This window comes from Lagenorhynchus albirostris, chromosome 1 (assembly GCF_949774975.1).
Source record: "Lagenorhynchus albirostris chromosome 1, mLagAlb1.1, whole genome shotgun sequence".
In the NCBI taxonomy this organism is placed as follows: domain Eukaryota; kingdom Metazoa; phylum Chordata; class Mammalia; order Artiodactyla; family Delphinidae; genus Lagenorhynchus; species Lagenorhynchus albirostris.
This window is the reverse complement of record NC_083095.1, coordinates 12,805,613-12,828,008: the sequence shown is the minus strand read 5'-3', so window position 1 is coordinate 12,828,008 and position 22,396 is coordinate 12,805,613. Positions and strand designations below refer to the sequence as shown.

Genomic DNA, 22,396 nt, shown 5'->3' with positions numbered 1-22,396 from the left:
ATCCGAACAATGGGGGGAGGAAGGTGTTTAGAAGACCAACTTAGCACAGAAATGTCAAAACTGCTTTAGAGTTTCTGATATCTTAAGCAACCGTGATTCCACAATGTAAAGGGAAATCAACTTTTCTGACTGGTTCCAAGAACAGGAGGACCGCCTGTTTGGTTACTGTGGTTTGGAAAAGGAGGGATTTATTTTTAAAGTTTCAAAGTCATTAAGCCTAAACACTGGCAAGCTCAAGGGAGCCAAGCTGGCTAGACAAAGTTGAAAACAATCAATTTAACTTCCACCCCCCAGGGACTGAGCCTCCCGGGTACCTGGCATATGGCATCTACATCAACAAAGCAAACACCATGTGAAAAGCCTGCAGGTCAGCGTGAAAGCCGCGGGGGACCCCTGTAAGAGTGGAATTCAAAGGCTCCGGTCTCCCCCTCACCCCACTGCACTGCATCTCCATCCTGGTTTGCCCCCCTTGACCCCCTTCACAGTCAGGTCCTAAGTCCCTGACATGTGTCAGGCACTCGAGGGACAGAGAATGAATAAAGGAGGGCCCTGTGCTCCAATTATTCAACTGTCTAGAAATGGGGAAGGAGTCGAGGACTTTTATAGGGTGATTTTAGCCTGGAGATAGATCCTGGGCCCAGGCCAGTAATATGTTCCCTGAACGCAATGACGTTATTCTCTGACTTCCTCGGTGTCACGGCTTCTGTGGCCCTGCATCTTGTCACTCGCACACGCTGACTGATGGCAGGCATGTTTCCATGCTGGTGTGGTAAGAGGCGAACAGAGACAGAGATGCGGTACCTACTTTTAAGGCGTGTCACTGCTGGTGGGAGAGACAGTCATGAGGCTGCCAAGAGATAATGTGCCTCAGACAGTCAGTTCACTGGAAGCAAACAGTATGCTTTAAATTAAAAATGCATATAGGAGAAAAATGTGTAGGGCAAGAGTCAAGCACGTACGCGCACGCGTATTGGGCTAATCCAAGTAAATCAGAGTGTAACCTTTGGAAGGGCCCCTCCATAATCCGATCACTAACGAACGAAGGAAGCACAGCCCAGAGCGGCGGGTCTCTGTAACGACCTCCCCCCTCTGCTAGACGGGTGGGCATCTTAGCACTCCTAGCATGAACCTGTCCAAAGCCCTTCCTTAACCTCGCTGCAATGCTTGAGGCAGGCACTATTAATATCCCCACTTTTCCCACAAGAAAGACTCTCAGACATGGAATTACCCAAGGCCACAACTCTGAGAGGTGAGCTCAATGGAGCCCGCGACTCCACCTTCTGCCTCTGCAGACAAAGGAGCTTGGAGCTGCTTTTCCTCCTCTCTTCCTATTTGTACCTGGTGTGCATCTCCCGTGTCTCCGGTTTTCCACCTACAGAAGCGACGTGGCCCCTCCATCTGCAGAGCGTGAATGCACGGGAGCGGCCCCGCAAAGTCAGCCTGGGAGGACGAGCTAGCGCTATTACTGTTCTTCACTGACTCAGAAACTAGGCAGTATTTCACCTGAGCCCCACACGACCGGTAATATGGTGTTACCCATATTTTAGAGGTGAAATCAAATGATGCACCCCAAGTCATATGGTTAGGAACAGTGACACACAAGTTTCTAGACCCTTGAAAAAATTAAATGACTCGCCCTTACTTCTGCCCTCTCCCCTTCCACCTTGTTCTTCCTCCTCTGGCTTCACCTTCCTGAACTTCTAGGGCACTGGAGAAGCGACCCCACAGAGCTAGCTCATCCTCTTCCACTGGGTGGCGGCTAAGCGCCTACCCCGGAGTTGAGAAAGCAAACCTGACTTCTCCCTGCAGAGCTGGAGCCGATGCCAGGGCCAGCCCAGGGGGGTGGGCAGCTATGGGGGGCAACGCAAGGCTCCTCCCCGAAGTTACACTGTACCCCCCTGTTCCCACAGAGAGTGGCCCCATATTTAGAGCACCATCCCTCTTCCCTTAACCTGCTGAAACCCAATCCCAAACCAATGGAACCCTCGCAGCATTCAGCTGACAGCCTCTTTACCCTCCTGAAATCTCCACCTCCTCTCAAAACTTCAAACTCAGAATGGGGGGTACAAGCTGCAGCCCCTCCAACAATCCCAGCTGAGCTCACCAACTTAAGACAAGCGCCGCCTCATCCTCATTACTCTGTCATTCTCATTACTAGAGAAATAAGACTGAAGTTATATCGCAAAGGACCAAGGCCCTGAATGCCACGGCAAAGGAGCAGAGAAACTGCCTTTCCACAAAGAACAGCTGAGTAAGAGAAACTGTTATTAGCCCTGGACGCGAGCCACGCAGCCAGCTTTATGGAGGGCAAAGCCTGCCCAGGCAAGTTCCCCCATGAGTCCCTCTCACAAACCAGTTATAATATCAAACACGCTGATCTTGGCATTTAACACCAAAACCCAAGGCAAGGGAGAGACTCTTTTTCTTTTTACAAACTTGAGAAATCCATTTCCCTCCTTTTTGTTACAAAAGGAATTGGGTGCACGGACCTTCCATGAAGGGCTCGAAAACTTAACACTTTAAACGAATGCCCATGGATTAAGAGAACAGTTGAGCAAAAGATAAAAAAGTAAACACATGGCAAGAGAACATGTATCAGAAACACTGAGGAAGTCCAGATCTGCAAACGCGAGGAGGTCTTTAGGGCCAACTGTGTACCGCGCATTTGGGCTCAGCTCCGTGTAGAACAGACCAAAGCAAGGCGGCAGCCCACGGGGGCCTCAGGGGCCATCCCGGGTGCAAAGGGAAGACTCCAAGTGAAAGCTGCTTCCTTTCCTTCAAGGCAAAGGAGAGCCTGGCCGCTCAGAGAGAGCAGGGAAACCCCCAGCACTTCGAGGACTGGACTCAAGGCCAGGAGGAGGAGCCCAGAGAGACCAGAAAGATTCTGTCAACAGCTGTGCATGCGCACGCACGCACGCACACGCATACACGCACACACACACACACACACACACACGCACACACCCCACCTCCCACCCTCCTCCCCGGGTCTCCAGGCCTTAAGCCGCCAGGGCCTGGTCAAATTCTGGCTCCGCTAATTACCTCAGACCCACCTTTCACCCCTCCCCACCCTCTGCAATTAGCCCTGATTCTCTGCTTCCGGCTGCTCTGGCGGATGCAGCAGGGTGAAGTCTGAGGCCAGCTGCTCCCTCTGTCCCACCCACTGCCCAGCCCCGGAAGTGCTGGTTTCAGGAGGCGCCTGAAGCAATCTAGCCCCTTCCTCTGAGGCTGCTGGCTGGTGTGAAATCTGGTTAGTAAGGGGGAGCCCAAGCAGGAGACCCTGGGGAGGCAGCACTCCCAGCCTGGCGAGCCTTCGGGCTCAGGACCCATCCCACACTGGTGCAGATATCCTGAACGGCCTTGCCCACCTTCACAGAACAGCTGGTCTGCCCACAGCAAGCCAGCTCCCTACATGACCACAGAAAGCTTCGTTTTTAGACGTTTCCCCAAGCAGCCGACGACCAAGAAAACTTGCCGCTCCCTGGGGCTTCCGCACCTTACTCCACGGGCCTCACTTTCCTAATCTGTAAAACAGGGACAGCAGTCTCCTCCTCACTGTGACAGGGCTGAAAGCTCCTAGCATAGTGCGTGGCTTACAGCAAGCACCCAGTTATCTCCTCTCAGCCTTCTGACTGGGGCACAGAGCTGGGTCCCAAAGTGCCTGCTTACTATTCATTACGCCTCCATAGCATTTCTTCTGAAAAGAGAAAAAAAGAAACCAAGTCCAACTGGCACTTGGTCTCACATCTTGCAGAAACAAACCCGCCTCTGGAAAGGTGTGAGACTGAGTGGCCCATGACCAGGTGTCCGAAGCCCTGTCCGCTCCATCCTTGGCCAGCAAGACAGGGAGGGTCACAGGTCAGGACTAGCCGCCTTCTGCTTAGTGTGGAGAAAGAGAATGCGGGTGGCCCTGAAGCCACCCTGCTGCAGCCCCGCTCCAGCCCCTGTCGGGCTGACCTGGAGCCACTGCCACTCAACCCCATCGGGCCCTGCCCTGAAGCCCGGGGGGCACGCACCCTGCTGCAGGGCTCAGCTCTCCCAGGCCTGAGAAAGCACTTTATCCTCCCCCAGATGTTCGCTCTGGGTGGGGCACCTAGCAAGCTGCCGTCCCCGGCCCCGTGTGGCCAATACCCCTCTCTCCTCTGCGCCTGCTCTGGTCCAGGCCACCATGACCTGCCCTGACTCCCCACTCTCTCCTGACACCAATCCATCCTCAATACGGGTGTCAAGAGTTTTCTGTTTTAAACTTTCTTCTTTAAAAATGCTATAACGACTCCCAAGTCCTTCAGGATGAAGTTCAAATTCGTTAGCATGGCATCGCCCTCCGGAACCTCCGTATCTTTCGAGCCTCACCATCACCACTCCTCACGGAAGCCCCAAGCTCTAGCCACTCAGAGGTGACAGCCTGCCGGCTGCTTTATGTCTCTACATTTTTCAGGTTTTGCTCTCCCAGGACACCCCCCATGCACCCCATTTTCTGCCAGTCTAGCTCCCTACCCATCCTTCAGGACTCAGGCCAAGCGTCACCCCCTTCAGAAAGCTCTCTGTGAGCTTCGCCCCTTCCCAGGCTGGGAAACTCCCTCCCGTGTCCCGTGACATCCATGTCCTGTGCACACACAGGTGTTCTAGCAGCTGGTCTACCTGCTCCATCTCCCACCCCACAAGACACAGCATCTCAGGCATGGAGATTGGCCTTAAGAACAAGGAGGGGGGACAGAGAAGAGAACTGGGTGAGCCCCGGCAGGGCCACCACGGCTTCCTCATCCCACACTTCATCACCCTACACTAGAGAGAACGGGGGACGGGAAGGAAGAAGAAGGAAAGAGGAAAGGTGGGGTCCACACAGACCCCCGCCCTCGTCAGTCTCACCTTCCAACTCAGTCTGGAAGGCTTTCTCTTAAACTTTAGACTGAAAGTATTCACAGGGAAGTCGGTAATCTCCTGGGTCAAGTCTGCGGCAGACAAAGGCTCCCACTGCTGATATGGGGATGGGGCACAGGACCCCCTCTGACGAAGGCCTCCCGGTCCTACGTCCGGACCACCCCGCCTCACTGCTGTGTTCGGTCACCACGCCATAACCCTGCTGGAGATTCCAAACCAGGATCCAGTGACCCACCAACACAAGGCAGTTCGCCCAGATGTACGGTAAAAATAATCTCAGACCTTCGTCCACATGGCAGAGACACAGAAAACTTCAGTGTTCAGTGGCAACATAGAATACGCCATTGTAACAGGTACCATCACAATGGGTGAAGGGCACAAAGGTGCAATTCAGTAAAGAAAAACAAAAGGCCTGTAAAGAAGGTAATTTTGGCAATAAGTAGCAAAAGTCCTCCAAGTGTTCATGCCCTCTGACGCAGGAATTCCATGCTAGGAATTTATCCTAAGAACATAAAAACAGTTGTTGAAAGATTTATGGACCAAGTATGTTCATGGGGTATTGTTTATAATTCTAAGACAGAAATAACTCAATATCAATGACAGTGGTACAGCCACATAATGAAATGCCACGTAGACACTAAAACTCATATTACGAAAGAATAGTTAATGACACGGGAAAACGCTCACCACACAGGTCACATACAACCCACTCCTTGAAACACATGTAGTAACAGACACAAAGTCAGGAAGCATAAATACCAAAATGGTAACAATGGTATGCCTAGGTGATGAAATAGTGGGCAGATTTAATTTTCTCTATATTTCCCAATCTGTAATCAGAAATTACAATCATTGCAAGAGGGAAGAGATATGGGGACATATGTATAACTAATTCACTTTATTATAAAGCAGAAACTAACACACCATTGTAAAGCAATTATACTCCAATAAAGATGTTAAAAAAAAAGTTAAAAAGAAATTATAATCAAAAACATTACTTCTAATTTCCTCAAAACATAGATATAAGCTACAACAAGAATACCCATCTCACAGCCTTACTCTTTAACCTTTAAAGAGTGGACAAAGTAATTTCTCCCCTACAAATTCAATACACTGTATTACTCATAAAGCAAAAGCCACTGGTACCTGTAGACAGGGCCTGAGCAGACTCTAAGTTCCCTTGAACACTGTCCCTATCCACCAAAGCAAAGCACATCATACCCACCTAAGGAGACATCACTTTACCTAAAAACCCTGAGACTACACGAATGAGACAGTTTACTTTGTTCCCACCAACAATGTCAAATACACATTTCCTTCTGTTCTTACTTTTGACAAGTCTTTCGTTTTTTCAAACTGAGTGTGCACAGACCTAAAGATAATTCTAACTTTTAGTAGTCAGCCCATGGTTATCTAATACAAATGCCACAGAAAGCTGACAGATCGCAAAAGCAAAAGCAAGGCTGAGTGGACAAGAGGTACAGGCAGTATATGGAGGTTTTATCTGAAGAGATGACATAAAACAGTACGTATACGCACACAAGTTGACGACAGCGGTACCTCCAGGGAGGGAGGGAAGGATAACTGGATGCAGTAGAGGCACACTGGAGACTTCAATCAGAAAAAAGATTCTTGAAAGAGAGGTCTGAAGCAAATATGAAAAATATTCACATATGTTCATATTTATTTTGAGCAGATACACAGGTGTTCATTATAACCATTTGTACTGTTTTATTTTTAATTTTTCAAAGCAATGAAGGAAAAAAGAGATTATAGAAGATAGGGCAACCCTGAACCGTTTCTTCTGCTGAGAAGAAACCATTCTGAGATAAAGAACAATATTCTGGATCCGTTCTAGCCTTCCAACCACGTGAGAAACCAGAAGAGCCGAGTTCCAGGAACTCGTTAATGCAGAGCTTCCTCGAGGTCACCTGAAACTCTAAACCTTGGTGGTCTCTGGCCATTATGCGACTGTGGAATTTCAGAACCACAAGGGCCCACCCTCTTTCGGGACAGATGAGAACTCAGGAGGCCCACAGAAGGAAAGCTGCCTGTCCCAGTGCTTGGCCAGCGAGGGGAGATGCTCAGAGAAACTCAGCCAATTTCCCATTTCAGAGTCAGTCCTGCAGGCGGGTCCCTACATGCACCTGAGGGTCCCGATTTCAGGATCGATATCCACATGTGAGTCAGCAATGAAGACTTACATCTCCACCAACACACACTGCACTTGTCCAGGCCGCCGTGTGAAGTGCTTCCCACCAGCAGAAAGCCAAAGAAACCTCAGAAACTTCACATGACAATGAGGCTCTAAGAGTCGCGAGAAGGACCTAGATCACAGGTGTCCAGGGCAGGGGACGGCAGTTGACACCATGAGCAACCCACCAAGGATAAGCAGGTATCAGCCATCTGCTGCACCGGGGATTTCCGCGTATACTGCCTTATGTTCCTACTGATTCCATGATCAAACGAACATGCACTCAATGTCCACACTCGAGGCTCTGAATGTTAACAATGAACCATTCTATAAATCCAAATTTTAACTGAAAAGGACTCAGATGGAAAAGAGTTTGGCTGTTGAGTGAGTAAAACAAGCCTCATGTGGACTTCCCTGGTGGTCCAGTGGGTAAGACTCCACGCTCCCAATGCAGGGGGCCCGGGTTCGATCCCTGGCTGGGGAACTAGATCCCTGAATGCCACAGCAAAGGGTCCGCATGCCCCGATGAAGAACCGGCACGGCCAAAATAAATAAATAAATAAAGATAAATCTTAAAAAAAAAAAAGAAGTGAGTTGAGGGACCAATTTAAAAAAAAAAAAGCCTCATGTGATGCTGGGCTCCACGCTAACCAGCCAGGCGGCTCAAAGCAGCGTGCGGTTCTGGTCCAGGCCCGCCTTTCCTCCAGGCCTCTCCGCAGATGTCCCATTTATAGATGCTCGTTCTGATCAACCTTTCCTTCCTTAAAATTCACAGACTGAACTGGGAGCTCTTCCCAAGGTCCTGTCCGACTCTGGCTTCCTCTGCCCCTTCCCAGCAACTCCCTCGGTGACACCTATTCCCTCTGGTCAGCCCCTCATCTTTGCAGCCTCTCTCCTCAGAGCCTCTCCTCTTCCCGTCCTGGGGCAGATGAGATGTGTGTCCGTTGTATGTGATGGAGAGGAGTTACCTGGTGAGAACTGAGCCCTCTCCGCCCCAGGAGACCTGGCTGAAGGTGCCCCTCCTAGACATCACTAGAAATGCTCTAACCCACTAGTTCCCACGCATGTGCATCAGAATCACCTGGAGGGCTTGTTAAGATGCAGACTACTGGACCTCCACAGCAGGTCTGGGAGAGGCGCCTGACAACCTGCATCTCTAACAAGTTCCCAGGTGATGCTGATGCTGCTGGTCTGGGGACCACACTTTGAGAACCACCTCTCTATCTCTAGCCTGCTGATTCCCCATCCTGTCGGAAGGATGTTAAGACTCAAACAGCTGGGGAACTTCTGAAAATGCCGATTCCGGGCACCAACCCCGGAAGAGTCCGAGCAGCAGGTCAGAGGGAGGCCTGCGACACTGGTGGTCAGACTGAACCTGGCCGTGCCGGTTCTCACCCACTGCCTGTCCTCTGCCCCAGAAAAATGTCAAGGACCTTTTCTGTCTCCAGGGCTTTTCAGGGGCAAAACTTGAGCTTCCTTGTGAAAGAAGCCCACGCTATTCACGAGAGGCCCCTGTCCCTGCTGACTGTCCCTGCCCCACCTGCCTCAGAAAAGAAGGGGACAGCCTGGGGGTGGCCAAACCACTGCTTTGCAAACTAGACCCGGGGCTGGACTCCATGACCTTGGTGTGTCTACTGCAATGCCATGGCAAGAGGAAGTCCCCTTCCCGAAGGGGTGACCTCCCACCCTCCCAGCCACCCCAGCCACAGTAAGAACCACGTTTGTCTCACTTCACCCCAAGCCCTTACAACCTGCAGGGTCTCTCTCACAAGGGGATGCTGGGCAGTACTTCTTTTGGGAAACTTCCTTGAATGTCCCTTTAAAATAATAACCCATTATTGTTATTGTATGTTTATGCTACAATGGTCAGGTGGTAAGGAAAACAGGCAGGGTATGCAATTGTATGTATGTCCCGACCACAACGGTGTAGAACAAAAACTATTCAGGCGTCTGCCATACAGAGTGAAGTCAGTCAGAAAGAGAAAAACAAATACCGTAGGCTAACACACAGATATGGAATCTGAAAAAAAAAAATAAAAATGGTCATGAAGCACCTAGGGGCAGGACAGGAATAAAGATGCAGATGTAGAGAATGGACCTAAGGACACGGGGAGGGGGAAGGGTAAGCTGGGACAAAGTGAGAGAGTGACAAGGCCATATATACACTACCAAATGTAAAATAGATAGCTAGTGGGAAGCAGCCGCATAGCACAGGGAGATCAGCTCGGTGCTTTGTGACCCCATAGAGGGGTGGGATAGGGAGGGTGGGAGGGAGACGCAAGAGGGAGGGGATATGGGGATATACGTATAACTGATTCACTGTTATAAAGCAGAAACGAACACACCACTGTAAAGCAACTATACTCCAATAAAGATGTTAAAAACAAAACAACAACAAAAAACTATTCACGCAAAAACTGGAAGGAAGCTCTAAAAATGTTAATAGTGATTGTCTCTGGGTGGTGGGGTAATGAGTGGTTCTTTTCTTCTTGCTACTTGTTTGTTTTCTAAGCTGTTTATTAAGAGCACATATTACTTATATAACCAGAACTAAACTTTATTTTATCATAAGTTGGAAGGAAAAAATACACAACAGAACACTGCCCACACCTAAGCTGTGTCAACCCAAAGGGCAGTGTCCTGCCAGCTTCCTCCAAGGGAGCAGGGCTGGCTGAGGGTCAGGGACGCCTCATGGCTTTTAGCAAGTGCTTTCAGCAAACATTTGCTCCAGGTTGGAGCTGAGGCTGCCAATACACAGCAGCCCTGCCCTCAAAGAGCTCACAGCGCAGAAACAGAACAAGGATGCAGGGTCCTCTTTTCTACCCATAAGTCTTTCTGGGCCCTGAGAATGGACTAGATCGTCTCCTTCCTGTGACTGTCTCCCATCTTCTGGAACTCGGCACAGTGCCCTAAGAGGGGCACGTTACCTCCAAGTAGAGGGTCTCAAGCCCTTTGGCCGGCCCAGACTGGACTGTCAGAGCTGCTGAGTGCCACCAGCATGTGTCCTACTGGGCCGCCAAGCCCAGAGGGCAGCACCTGCCAGGCCAAACAGCCTGCAGCAAGCACCTGACTGTTCCGTGCTGCGTACAGAGCCAGAAACCTCACCTCCACCCCAGTGCTTGCAGGGAGGGTTACCACCTCCCAGCCACACCTGGGGCAGGAGACTCACCTGTCCAGAGTTAGGGGTCTTGTCTCCAACTGTTAGCACCACCTGCTTCCCCTGGCACTTAGCACACAGCGTCGAAAGCACTGCTTACCATGAATGGTGCCTGCAGCCAGAGATCAAGCCCCGAGTAGCTGCTAAACAATCACCACGGCCACCAGGCAGCCCCCTCCGCACCCAGGCCCGAGTTCACTGGCAGCACCCATTTCCCCTGACTGCGGCTGTCACGAGGGAAGCAGTAGCTGAGACCCACCTGCTGACAGCGTGCCCAGCCCTGGCACTGGCTCTCCTCAGCAAGGAAACAAACCCCCGTCACCCTTATAGATCCATTTCTCACAGGGCTCTCCCGCACCCCCAGACCCCTCCTCAGCACAGCTGGCCTCTGTTACTGAAGCATGGGCCTGATGCCAAGCCTCCCAAAGGCCGCTCGGAGTGTCCACGGTGCTGGGCCACCAGCGGGCCATGGAACGAGCACAAGGGGCTGAACTGGCCACACAAGCAAAACATCCCAGCACCCCAAGCCCCCTCTCATGTACCCCGACCCCAGTGGGAGGAAAGTGGAAATAATCATCTCAGAAAACCCAAGACACTGTCCACTCCCTCCTTTTCCCTCCTTCTTTCAGATCCAGCAGCAACCACAGCCCTGTGCAGGAACTGGACCCAGCACCCAGCCCAGCGCCACAGTGCAAGCTCCACCTGGCCGCCTGGCCAGCGACCTCAGTGACCTCTGAACCAGCACCACCGCACGAGGGCAGAGAGGGAAGCCACAGCTGGGTGGAGGGCTTCCTCATGGTGACAGGGTCCTCATGACTCTGAAGATTCTCCCAAGCCCCAGAACCAGGACTAAGTTACAGCCCAGGAAGCTGAGGGCTAGGGGAGGTCTCAGAGGCAGAGGGCTCAGTGAAACCCCAGTGTGAATCTGGAAGGAGACTGGTTCTTGAGCAGTGATTCTCAAACTGTGTTCCCTGGGGTCCTGGGAACCCACAGAGATGCCCTGGAGAAAGAGGGGCTGAGCTGAGGGCGCTAGAGTCCCCCAGCCCTCAAGTCAATGAGATTTGCTAGGGCTTCACCTGGGGACTCAGGAAAATCATATGGGGGAAAAAGTTTCACTGCTAAGTTTGACAATCAGGGCTCTGAGGTGCAAAGTTTAAATATGTTTCCCATCAATGCCGGCTATCTAAAGATCATGAACATCATCAAAGATTCTCACTCAACCTTCCCGAGGCTCGGATGGGGATTTTCACAGCCCTTCCCCCTTTGGGCCCTCCTGTCTGACCCACCGACTACCTGCTAATGAGATATGGGGAGCATTTCACAAGCAGACACCCCATACTGTGAACCCGGTGCTCCTGTCTGCCAGCTGGGTGCTCACTGATTATATATTTGTCCTGAACATAACCCTTCTGTGGTCCCTTCTGTCCCTCAACCCTTTGAATCACTCCTGTACAGACTCACGGAGCTGTGGGTGATAACCGTGTCAGGTTGCCCCTCCCAGAGCCCGTGCCAGCCAGTCCCCACTCGACTGTGTGCTTGGGCCGTGGCTGAAAACCAAGGCTCGTCTCTAGGGCCCTCACAGCACCTGGCACGATGCTTCGCACACGGCTCAGAGAACATTCCCTGGACAAAGTAAAGCAATCCCACCTCTGACCCTTCTCACGATGCCAAAAAGAGGGATGCATGTGCAAACACACCAAGTTTCAACAAGCAGATGCCTGACCACCGTTTCCTCTTGGCTTCCTGTAGGGAAACGGTTCAAATGACGGTACTGCCGGACGCACAGAACCCGGGGAGGGCGGCGCCGGGGGGGGCCCGCCTTACCTGGTAGTAGGTCTTAATGTTTCTCACCAAGATGGTCAAGTTCTGAATGCGAAGGTTCACATCATTGTTGACGTGTTTGTTGATGCGTTGATTTGTTGGCCTGGGATCTCTAGGGGAAGAAAAATGAGAATGGAACATTGCATCTCCCAGCATCTGTCACACCCCATCCTACCCCAGGCGCTACTGAGCATTCGGTCCTCTCCAAGCCTAGGTTACTATGCAGCTGTGACAGAGTGGCTCAAGTCAAGTCCTAATTCTGCCGCTGCCAAGCCGTGGACCTCCAGGGAGCCACATCACCTCCTGTCCCCCCCCAAGCACTCAGCCCCCCACCGGCCCTTAAGCAATGTTATTTCTGGCCCCAGAGCAGCCATAAACAACCAAGTGTCAGTGCAGACCCAAAAGCTGCACTGTGTAAACATCAATAACCTACCCCCCAATATATCTGAAGATTAAAAAGGATCCAAAGCTGACCAAAGCGAAATACGGGAAATATCAAGAAAGATGGAAAAGGGGGAAACAGTACACTTTCTGACTTCATAAACCAGTAAAGTCATTGATGTTTCATTTCAAACCGGTCTCCTGCCTATGTCACCGAATTGCTCTTGCCTGTGATTCACATTCCAGGGGCACAATTCTATCTCAAAAACCACCACCATGAGTATGCGATACTATGTGGTGTACAACACACCCTACGAGAAATGTGAAGAGACACAAATAATTCCTGTGGGAAACCCCCAAAGCGTCATTTATTTTCCAATCTCAGGCAAAAGTCAGGTCTGCTTGTGATGAAACTAGAAATCTGAATCAAGCGATTTATAATTTCACTCATCTACATACAGGACATTTCTCAAAAATTCTCAGTGTCAAAAATATTTCCTATTTGAAGAGAACAGACTCAACAGAACGGATTTCTCTTCCCTCTCCCCATGTAGCCCACACAGCTTTTCCTAACATAGCCCTCCGTGCCATTCAACTGTCCCAAGGCACCACAAAGGATGTTTCATTCAAATGAGGGCTGTCTTCACAGTTTCTTCCGTCATCCGAGCCCTGTGTTAAGGGTGCTGAGCCTTCCAGGGGCTGCTGTGATGGAGGAGAGACAGGTCTCTTCCTCCTTCCTCGGGCCCCTCGATGATGATGATGATGATGATGATGAGAGGACAAGAAGGGGAATTTGGGGAGTTACGCAAATCAATTTCAATGCCATTCAGCTCATCCAAAGCCAATAATTTATACAAAGTTGACAAACAGGAAAAAAATCTAAAAATAGCAATTACTTCAAATGCCACTATAAGCACAATTTCTTAATAACACAAGCTGTTTAAAATTCAACCATTAAGTAAATATCTGATATAAACACTATGAGTCCCTACACTGTATTGTGTATATGCAAACCCCTTTATGAATCACATGCAATAATCAGCCATGGACTTTATTCAATCATCCTGTATCTCCTAAAACAGTCACATGGGCTCCTTGGGACAACCAGAGGACCTCTTTTCAACTGTCCTGGGACAACGTTTCTTTTTTTTCTTCGTTTTTTTTTTTTGCGGTACGCAGGCCTCTCACTGTTTTGGCCTCTCCTGTTGCGGAGCACAGGCTCTGGACACGCAGGCTCAGCGGCCATGGCTCACGGGCCCAGCCTCTCTGCAGCATGTGGGATCCTCCCGGACCGGGGCACGAACCCGCATCCCCTGCATCGCTGACTCTCAACCACTGCGCCACCAGGGAAGCCCGGGGACAACGTTTCTTATTGTCCCCACACAGTACTAGAATCTGGCCAAGCCATTTACATGTTACATGTTTCTCCTGGAGCCATTCATTACTGAGAAAATAAAGGTTAACAGTTCAGTGGCAATTAATTTAGCAGCAGAGGAGGCATTCAGAATTTAAACCACAAAGGCATTTTAGCTACAGAAGTGCACCTAGCACGACAAAGTAATTTATCTTAAGGGTGCAGTTCTCTTCCCTTTACGATAGACACCTTAAGAGATGAGAAGCAATTTCATAACGTGACAAGCGTGCTTCCTAAAATAGCAGAACTTCAGAACATGCAGGGCTTTTTCTGTTTTTTGTTGCTATTGTAGTCCCAGCTTTCATTAAGTCAGACGGGGACCCCCTGAGGAGTGCCAGAAGCTGGAAGACCTTGGCAAACGTGGACATTCACTGCACGGGCAATGGCACAACACACACCCAGGATCCAGGGTCGGGGCCTGGGAGACCGTCAGGTGACGGAGGTCGGGGAGGGGGTTCTATATGAGTAATTAGACTAATTATCATGATCATTAGCACTCCCTCCTTTAACTCAGGCTCTCAGGGTAAAGAGGGATTAGGAAACAAATCGAACAAAAGTCAATTATGGTGAAGGAAGGCCTATCCCCACTCTGCCCAGCACTGTGTAACCCCGCCCTGTCCCTCAGCAAGAAGTGGGTTAGGAGCTACTGATTCTGGTTTGGAAATGGGGCCAGGACTGGCCAAAGTTCTCTGGGCCCCACTGTCCTCATCTGCAAGATGGCCACAGGATCCTTCCGGTACTAAAAGGTTATCATTCTAGGGAGGCCAGGTCCGCACTGGTACACGTGGTACCTGGTTCTCGATCCCAGGAAGAGGACATCATAGAACCACTGCAAGACTGTTTGCCTGAAAGCCATCATTAAGAATAAGGATCTTCTTTGTATGACAGCCCTAGAAAGCAAAGCCACACAGCCCCACATCAGGATGTCAGAGGACAGGAGAGAGACAAGGGTGCAACAAAGCAACTGGTAGCTTGTCCGAACTTGGAGAGATACAAGTCCAAAGTGTGGGCCCCCGGGGCTTCCTTCTGATAAAAACTTCTAACTTGAAAAAAAGAAATCAACTTTCCCTAAAATTTTAAAGAGAACTATAATTTAGATTTATAGCAACCTTGCCTCCCTCCTTTGTGAAAAGGCCAGCCCCCAACTTTTCATCATATTCCAAAGACTTCCTAAATTTAAAAATGAATCCAAAAAACCCTGAATGAGAAACTACGTTTGATACAGATGATGGAGATGTTGATAATCTATCACAGGTTAATAAAAAAGGTGTTACACAGTAGCCGGAGCCCAAATTTGTATAAGAGAACATTTGGAACACATATTCTACGTATATACCATAGACAACATCTGGGAAACACCAAAATATTAATTCTGCTACCTCGACATGGTAAAATTATAGGCAATGTTCGTTTTGCTCATCTGTATGTTATGACCTCCCTCCAACAGACGTGAATTTTTTTGTGTAATTTTTTACAGACTCAAAGGCCCCATGAAGAGTATCATATGCTGCAGCCATGAAAGAGTATCACTCAAGTTCATGAGTAAAAATCTTTCTTGCTCCAACTCTCTAGCACCAACACAAACTCATTCAACTAATCAGTATCTGCCCCTTTATCCTCAGCTTGTACATCTGCAAAATGGGAACATAACTCCTCCTCCAGCACACTAAGGAAAAATATTATCATTCACATGCTTTTGAGAAGCCTAAGGAACTCTCACATTGGTCTGAGGCTATTTCCGGCTTCTGAATAACTAATACATTATCCGTAAATTTGCAGCTAGTACAAGGGGTTAGAAAGGAGTCTGAACAAAGCAAACAGTGTTGGATTTAACGCAGGCCTTGCCCAGGCACAAGCTCTCAGTCCCAGCCAGCCCTAAGTTCTTAGCTGAACTCAACAGCCATTGCGTCAGTTCAGGTGTCCACTCTCACGTGCACAGATGTACACCATCACACGCACGTGGGCACACACACACAAACCCAGCTCTGGGCTCCACGCTAACAATAATGATGACTGACATTTGCTGGGCATTTCCTATACATGCATAATGCATAATCTTATTTAATCCTCCCCAAATCCATAAAATACCATCCCCCTTATTACAAATCAGGAGATTGAGGCTTAGAGAGTTTAAGTAACTTGCCCAAGATAAGAGCACTAGTAAGTGGCAGAGGGAGGATTTGAACTTGTCTGCCTGATGCTAGAGTCGAAGCTCTTAATTTTCCTATGAGACCATGAAAAATGTGTCCAAAGTGAATCAGACACCTAGTTTTTCCCTGGACTACCAGTAGGTACCCAGAGAAACTGCATTTACAGAGGAGCTATTCAGCAAGTTTTCCCAAGCATCTCCATCCACGCCACTCAATGCCTCACTTTCATTCAGGAATTCTCTTAGACCTGGGCCTCCCCTGAAAGCTGAGCCCACAGGGCTTTCCAGCTTCCAGGCACTGATGTCACTAGGAGGCCAGGGCCCAGAGACTACTACCGCAGCCTTCTTCAGTTGCCAGAGACAATGCCCAGGTGCAGTCACGTGACCCCCAGCCAGCCTCCATATGGCTCCGAAGTGTTAGGTAACAACGCCTCTTATCTGAACTCCAGCAACAGGTTAGCACACTGCTCTCTGCAATTTTCTCAAGTCCTACCAACTTGGAGAGAATTTATCAAAACAGGCGAACTGAAGACAGTTGGGGCTACTAGCATGGGAGATAAGGCAGAACAGCCTTGTCACTTACCTGCTAGTTAGCCCAACATGTCTCCACTTGGGAGAAGTGAAAACAGGCTTAAGTAGTGTTAGATGTGGGGCTAGGATATGGGTCCCAGAGTCCAGTTTTGCCCTAGATCTTGTTGGGAGCGAGCTAAGGCTAAGAAGTATGCGGTAATCTAGGAGACTAGGAATGTAGGAGAAAGGTGGACAGAAAAGGAAAAAAAAAAAAAAAAAAGAACTCTTAGGGGGTGCCCCAAATCCTTTCTGGATTAAGAAGGTGGATGCGTAACTACATAACCAACGCCAATACCTATTAAGTGGCAGGCCCTATGCTAATTACTAACATCCTTTAATCCTCACAACCATCTCTTAAGGAAGGTACTTTCCTTCCCACTTTACAGGTGAGGAAACTGAGAGGTTGAGTGATGTGCCCAGCATCACAAAGCATGCATGAGAGAGACCTAGGGTTTGAACCCAAGCTGGCTATCTAGGCTTTCAACACTAGGGTTGAAATTCGTTGTTGTTGTTTTTTTGAGGTAATTTTTTATGTGGGATCTTAGTTCCCCGACCAGGGATCGAATCCGCACCCCCTACATTAGAAGCACAGAGTCTTAACCACTGGACCACCCAGGAAGTCCCCCCGAGGTAACTTTTACATTTAAGGTGAAATGCATATATCTTAAGTTACACCTTGATGAGTTCTGAAAGATGAAATATACTCCAGTCAATATATGGTCAGAAGTTCACTTGTGCCCCCTTTCCAGTCAATCCCTGCCCACTTTCAAGAGCGAACAATGCTCTGATATCTATCACCTGGAACAGGGTCATTCCTATCAGTCAGTCAGTCAACTGCGTGCTGCTTGTGCCTCTCCCTCCTTGATTTCCTCCTTCTGGAAAGCCACCCATCTTCCCCACTGTCCCCTCCTCGGTGTCCAACCCTGGCCAGAGGACCCAGAAGCACTGCTTGAGGCCTGAAGAGCTGCAAACGTATCAGTTCCCACTTCCAGCACGATTACCCTGGCGAAGCACAGAGGAGAAAATAACATTTCAAACTGTCAAGGGGAAGGGAGAAGCCCGTCCAACTGAATTCAGCCGCGAGCCGAGTGTGAACAAGTGATGAGCTGGCATTTCTCAAAGGAATGGTCCAACAGGCTTTCCTGATTTACAAGCAACTGGTAAACGCTTCAGGAATTCCAAAGGTCAGGGAAGAAAGAGAAACAGTCCCAGGGCTTTTGTTCTCCCCTCGCCTGGGTGTAAAAGCTGAATGAAAAGGCTGGGGGACACTGCTGCTTTTTTTTTAATTAAACAGGACAGCTCTAAGTTTCACAGGTTGCTGTACCCATGGAATCCAGCAATTTTCGGGGTCTAACAGGATGAGGGGGGAAGAGTTGCCAGAACCTGAATATGCCACAAGACAACCCGAGGAAAACTTCTCATCAGTGTTCTTGGAGACGTGCTGCCAAAGCTGACAACAGATTTGTCTCTTTAGAATTTAATCAAACTCAAGACTGGTAACAGTGGTAGTGCCTTAAAAAAAAAAAAAAAACATTAAGACTGAGATGTATCTCCCAGAGCACGACATCAGGTAACTTCTTAAACCAAAGAAGCAATGTTCTCGGGAAATTTTTTAAAATAGATCTTTGTAGGTAGATGTATTTAAGCCATTTTCTGAATATACCAAAGCTGACTGTTCCTCCTCCCACGCGGGCCAAAAACGAAGCTGATTCTCATCAGCTAACAGGTTCATGCTCCAGTATGACAATTTGCTTAGTTGCAGGTGAGTAGGTGAGCGTAAGGGCCTGATCCACAGAGAACATCAGGATGTTTTATTTTGCTTCAAGTGCCTGTGAATCATAACTGACACTCAATGCCAATATGTTCCCTGCAGTTCCTGAGTTAAAAACAGAATGCAGCGGCAGGAGCCAACACCTACATGTGGCAGGCTGTCAATCAGACAGGCTCTGCAGAATTCAGCAACAGGAAAGGATGTGGTCAGACCAACATGCTAGCAAGTGTAACTTCCACCAAGACCCTGTTTAAGCCTCAAGCGTCAAGACAAACAGTACCACAGTATTCTGGCTCCCTGCGCCTCTCCCAACACAGTGACTTTAAATCCAGTTCCTGAGAAGGGACTTAACCAACTGTACTTGCTCTGGGGCAACTGAAAATGGAAGATGAAGGGGAGCTCAGAAACACAGGCGTCCTGACCTCGAATGAAACTTTATAGTCACTCACGGATGCTCCGGTCCCACCCGACACTTCCTGTAACCAGACACTCTCCGTTACAGTTCCTTGCCCCCCAAAAGAAAGGGGTTTTTTCGTGTCATTACTCAAACAACAATCAAGTCCCTGAGTTCGAAGTCAATTGCACTATCTACACCATGTGGATGACAGTCACTCAATTTCAAATTCCTTTCATCAAACAAGCTGCCAACCCACTGTCCTGGAGTTCTCCATACCCCACAAACGACGAAAAGACACGTTAATGCTGAGATACCAGTGGCCCGACGTGCAAAGAACCCTCCACTGCAACCTCACATTCCATTTCTACAACCTTAAATGTCGACTTGCTGCGGCATCATTCCCTCCTTCCTTCCTCCCCGAATATAACTCACATTTGCAACATGATTTGGTTCAAAAAGATGCCGTCCGCTAAATCCATGTACATTGTCAGGGTGTCCTGGTTGCCGCTTCCGAAGGGGCCAAAAGTTTTCACCTGCGGGTAGGGGACACGGAGAGAAAGGCAGGAAAAGTCACCTCCACGCGCACAGTCTAAAGCTCTCCAGGCGGGCAGAGCCCCTGTGGGCAGGAGGGGGTCACCCAAGACCACCCACCCTTCAACAAACAGCACCCTTCTCCAGGGCCTCTCTCCCCTCCCCGCGCCAGGCAACAGACGCGAGACAGCAGAAAGAAAACTTCCTCGCCACTTTTCTCCGGCGTGTCAGAGCGGAAAAAAAAAATAAAAGGGACTTTTCAATAAATTTCTCACGTCTCAAATCCACTGGAAATCAGTGCGCCCAGCGCAGCCTGTACACGTTCTCACTGGGATCCCCCTAATCCCCACCGCCATCCGCCCGCTGGTCTCAGGGGTTCAGAAACTACACGAGGATGTTTTGGGGAATGGGTCCTTTTCTCGAATGGTCAAAGCCATGAGAGGCCAGGGTGACCACCGGAAGACTGTCGCTCCAGGGCCTCCGGCCCAACGCCCCGGTGGGAACAGGTGTACCCGCTCAGCCCCCAGCCGGGCCGAGAGCGCGGCGGGGTCCTGCACCGGGCGCGCGGGCTCCAGAGCTGGAAATACCCCCATACTCCGGGACACTTGATGACCGGCCGGGGGCACCTGATGAATCCTCTGCGTCCAGGGGCTTTCCGGGAACCCGGCCGGGTCGGGTCTGCCGCGACTGCAGGCGGGCGGGAGTGGAGCTAGTGCCCCAACAATGGGGCGAGGGGCCGGGCACACTCACCCAGGTCACCAGCGGGCTCTGCAGGAAGAGCTCCATGAGCTCCGAGACGGTCACGTCCATGCTGAGGCTGTGCCCGCCGGCTCAGCACCCCGCGACCCCGTCCCCCGCGCCGCGTCACAAAGCGGCTCTGGCAGCGAGCGGCGGGGGCGGGTCTGCGCCGGCTCGCGCCCGGGAGACAAAGGCGGGGCGCGAGCCCACGTTCCGCGGTTTCGGCGGCCCCGCGCCCCGCCCGGGACTGGGGGAAGGGGAGGGCCCGCCGCTCGGGGAGGAACAATGCGGGCAGCGGCCCCGCCCCTCGGCGGCCCTGGGCGATTGGCGCGCCGCCTCGCGGCTGCGCTGGTAGCCCGGAGGGGGCGGCGGCCCGCACGTGCGTAGGGGGAGGGGGCGTCCCGGCTGCCGGCACCTGGGGCGGCCACCGCGCGCCTACGCCGAGCACAGCCTCCGCGCGCTTGGGGCCCCGGCACTTGGCTCCTCTCTGCGCGTGTGCGTCGGCCACAGGGCCCCAGCGCCAAGTGCAGGCCGGAGCACCGGAGCGTGGGTCCCGGCCTGTCCTTCCCCCGGGAGGCGGGCGACCGGGGCGCCCTGCCCGCCGAAGTCGACCCGGGTACGCCGCACGCTGGGCGCCCAGCGGAGCCCACCAGCCCGAGACTGGCGGCCCCAGGCGAGTGCAGCCTCCCAGGTGCAGCCGAGTCCCCGCCCGGCTACGCGGCGGGAGGGCCAAGCCCGCGTGCCTCAGGTGCCGGGGTCGGTCTCGCGGGCAGGTAGAGCGCAGGCCCGGAAGTCAAAGGAGAAAAGTTTGTGTTGAGTTTAGACTTTAGGAGCGCGACGTCTTGCGCCCCACCGTGCCACCTACCAGGCTGCCCGCCTTTTATAAGTGCCCGCAGGAAAGCGGATGATGTAGCTGCCCCGCCCTGGACCCGCCCCAACTGTGACCCCCCTTCCTCCACCCACCAACACCACCGTCGCTTTGCCAGAGGGGAGCCAAATTCCGGATCCCAACTTGGAGGACGTACCAGCAGCTTGGTGGTAGGCGACAGGAAAAAGGACAAGTGCCCCAACTGGATGGAAAGCAAGCCCTGGGCCCAGACGCAGACCTCGCTGCTGAGACAGCTGCGGTGGACCCCGGCTGGTCTCTGCCGCCTCACCTTGGGCCGGTAATAATTTCACACTACGATTCAGTCATTGTGCAAAACACTTTATACAATTTAACTAATCGAATCCTCACGCGTTTCCCAGATGAGCCCACCGGTGCGGTATTGACCTGAAAGCGCCTAGCATAATTGTCGGCGAGTATACAGTAGGCGCTAAATGGCTCCTGGTTTGCTTGTCAGAAATGTGAACGTTGACTCTGTCAAGTGTTGGGGCTCCGACATCTACCGGTGAAATGTGGTATTGCAGCCGAGTTCTGCAGTACCTTGTTGAGCTGGTGAGAGGGGGTGAGATTGTGGCCCCAGTAGCCAAGTCGGCTAGGGGGTCCCTAAAGAGAAGTGTGGAAGTCAGGGTGACAGAAAAGAAAGCGGGAGACTGCAGAAGAACTTCGAGCTTATGTGGTTTTCTTGTGCACCAGAAATTCATTAATTCCTTGATTACTTAATTGCCTATATTGTAAAATCAGCTGGAAAAGAGGTAAAATGTTTAGAATGTTCTCTGTTTAGAAGCCCGGTTCTGTGCACGCAAAATTTTTTTCACATTGACCCCAACTCTTCTGGAAAGACAAGGAGGTGATCTGTAAAGTTATTTGATAAGCATAATCTTTCACACTGAGAAATACATTGGACAAATGCTTTCTGATGTTTGTGGTAAGACATTTCCCTTCCTGGGGAGAGAATTTGTCACTAGGGGATACTGACAGTCCCTGCGCCACAAACACGTCAGGAATTTCTGTTTTGGGGTCAGTTAGCTGCTGTGTTGATTCATTATCATTGATGCATCAGCAGTTCATTGGCTCAACCCCATCTCACCCCATTCAGAAGGAGCTGGCTCAGCATCATTGTTCCTACATGAGGCAGGGTGTCAGGTAAACTGGATGGTGCCCAGGTTGCCGGGGTGGAAGGCTTCAAAGGGCTGGATGACCTGGACGAGGCACTTCCTAGAAATCCTCTTACTCCATAAAATCAGAATAAGAACATTTTCCCTGTATGACGTTACAGAGTAATTTTGAGGTTCAGGTGATGCATGTAAAAGGGTCTATAAAGGTATCTTCCTCACTGTCGTCTCATCTTTTGCCCCCTTCTACCACTACTTTAATAAGAGTTGTTTCCCCTAAGTCTCCATCGGGTTGGGGCATAAGCTTCAGGAAGCAAACACACAGACCATCTACTAAACACTAAGCAGTAGCCCTCTATCCCCTGCCTGTCCCTCCAGACCTTGGCTTTCACTC

At 50.7% G+C, this 22,396-nt stretch overlaps 1 protein-coding gene and 1 long non-coding RNA gene across 9 annotated transcripts in view; one reads left to right on the top strand and one right to left on the bottom strand.

The window, feature by feature from the left end:
• The window catches only part of CCDC88C (coiled-coil domain containing 88C), a 129,107-nt gene extending 108,856 nt beyond the window's left edge, over positions 1-20,251 (bottom strand). For 3 of the 8 annotated variants that reach the window (XR_009544115.1, XM_060169173.1, XM_060169104.1), the window contains exons 1-3: positions 20,017-20,251; positions 19,168-19,268; positions 12,057-12,165 (exon numbers count right to left, since the gene is read on the bottom strand). Coding sequence is in view for 7 of the 8 variants with exons in the window: in XM_060169173.1 (XP_060025156.1) it covers positions 12,057-12,165; positions 19,168-19,268; positions 20,017-20,076 (270 nt within the window). In the remaining variant the exon portion in view is untranslated. The remainder of the gene's footprint in view (positions 1-12,056; positions 12,166-19,167; positions 19,269-20,016) is intronic. The other 5 variants (XM_060169258.1, XM_060169031.1, XM_060168840.1 and 2 more) reach the window with 3 other exon arrangements.
• A 70-nt stretch (positions 20,252-20,321) lies between these two features.
• LOC132531690 (uncharacterized) overlaps positions 20,322-22,396 on the top strand; it is a 49,685-nt gene continuing 47,610 nt past the window's right edge. Inside the window, exon 1 of the long non-coding RNA XR_009544194.1 lies at positions 20,322-21,170. This is a non-coding gene — a long non-coding RNA (uncharacterized LOC132531690). The remainder of the gene's footprint in view (positions 21,171-22,396) is intronic.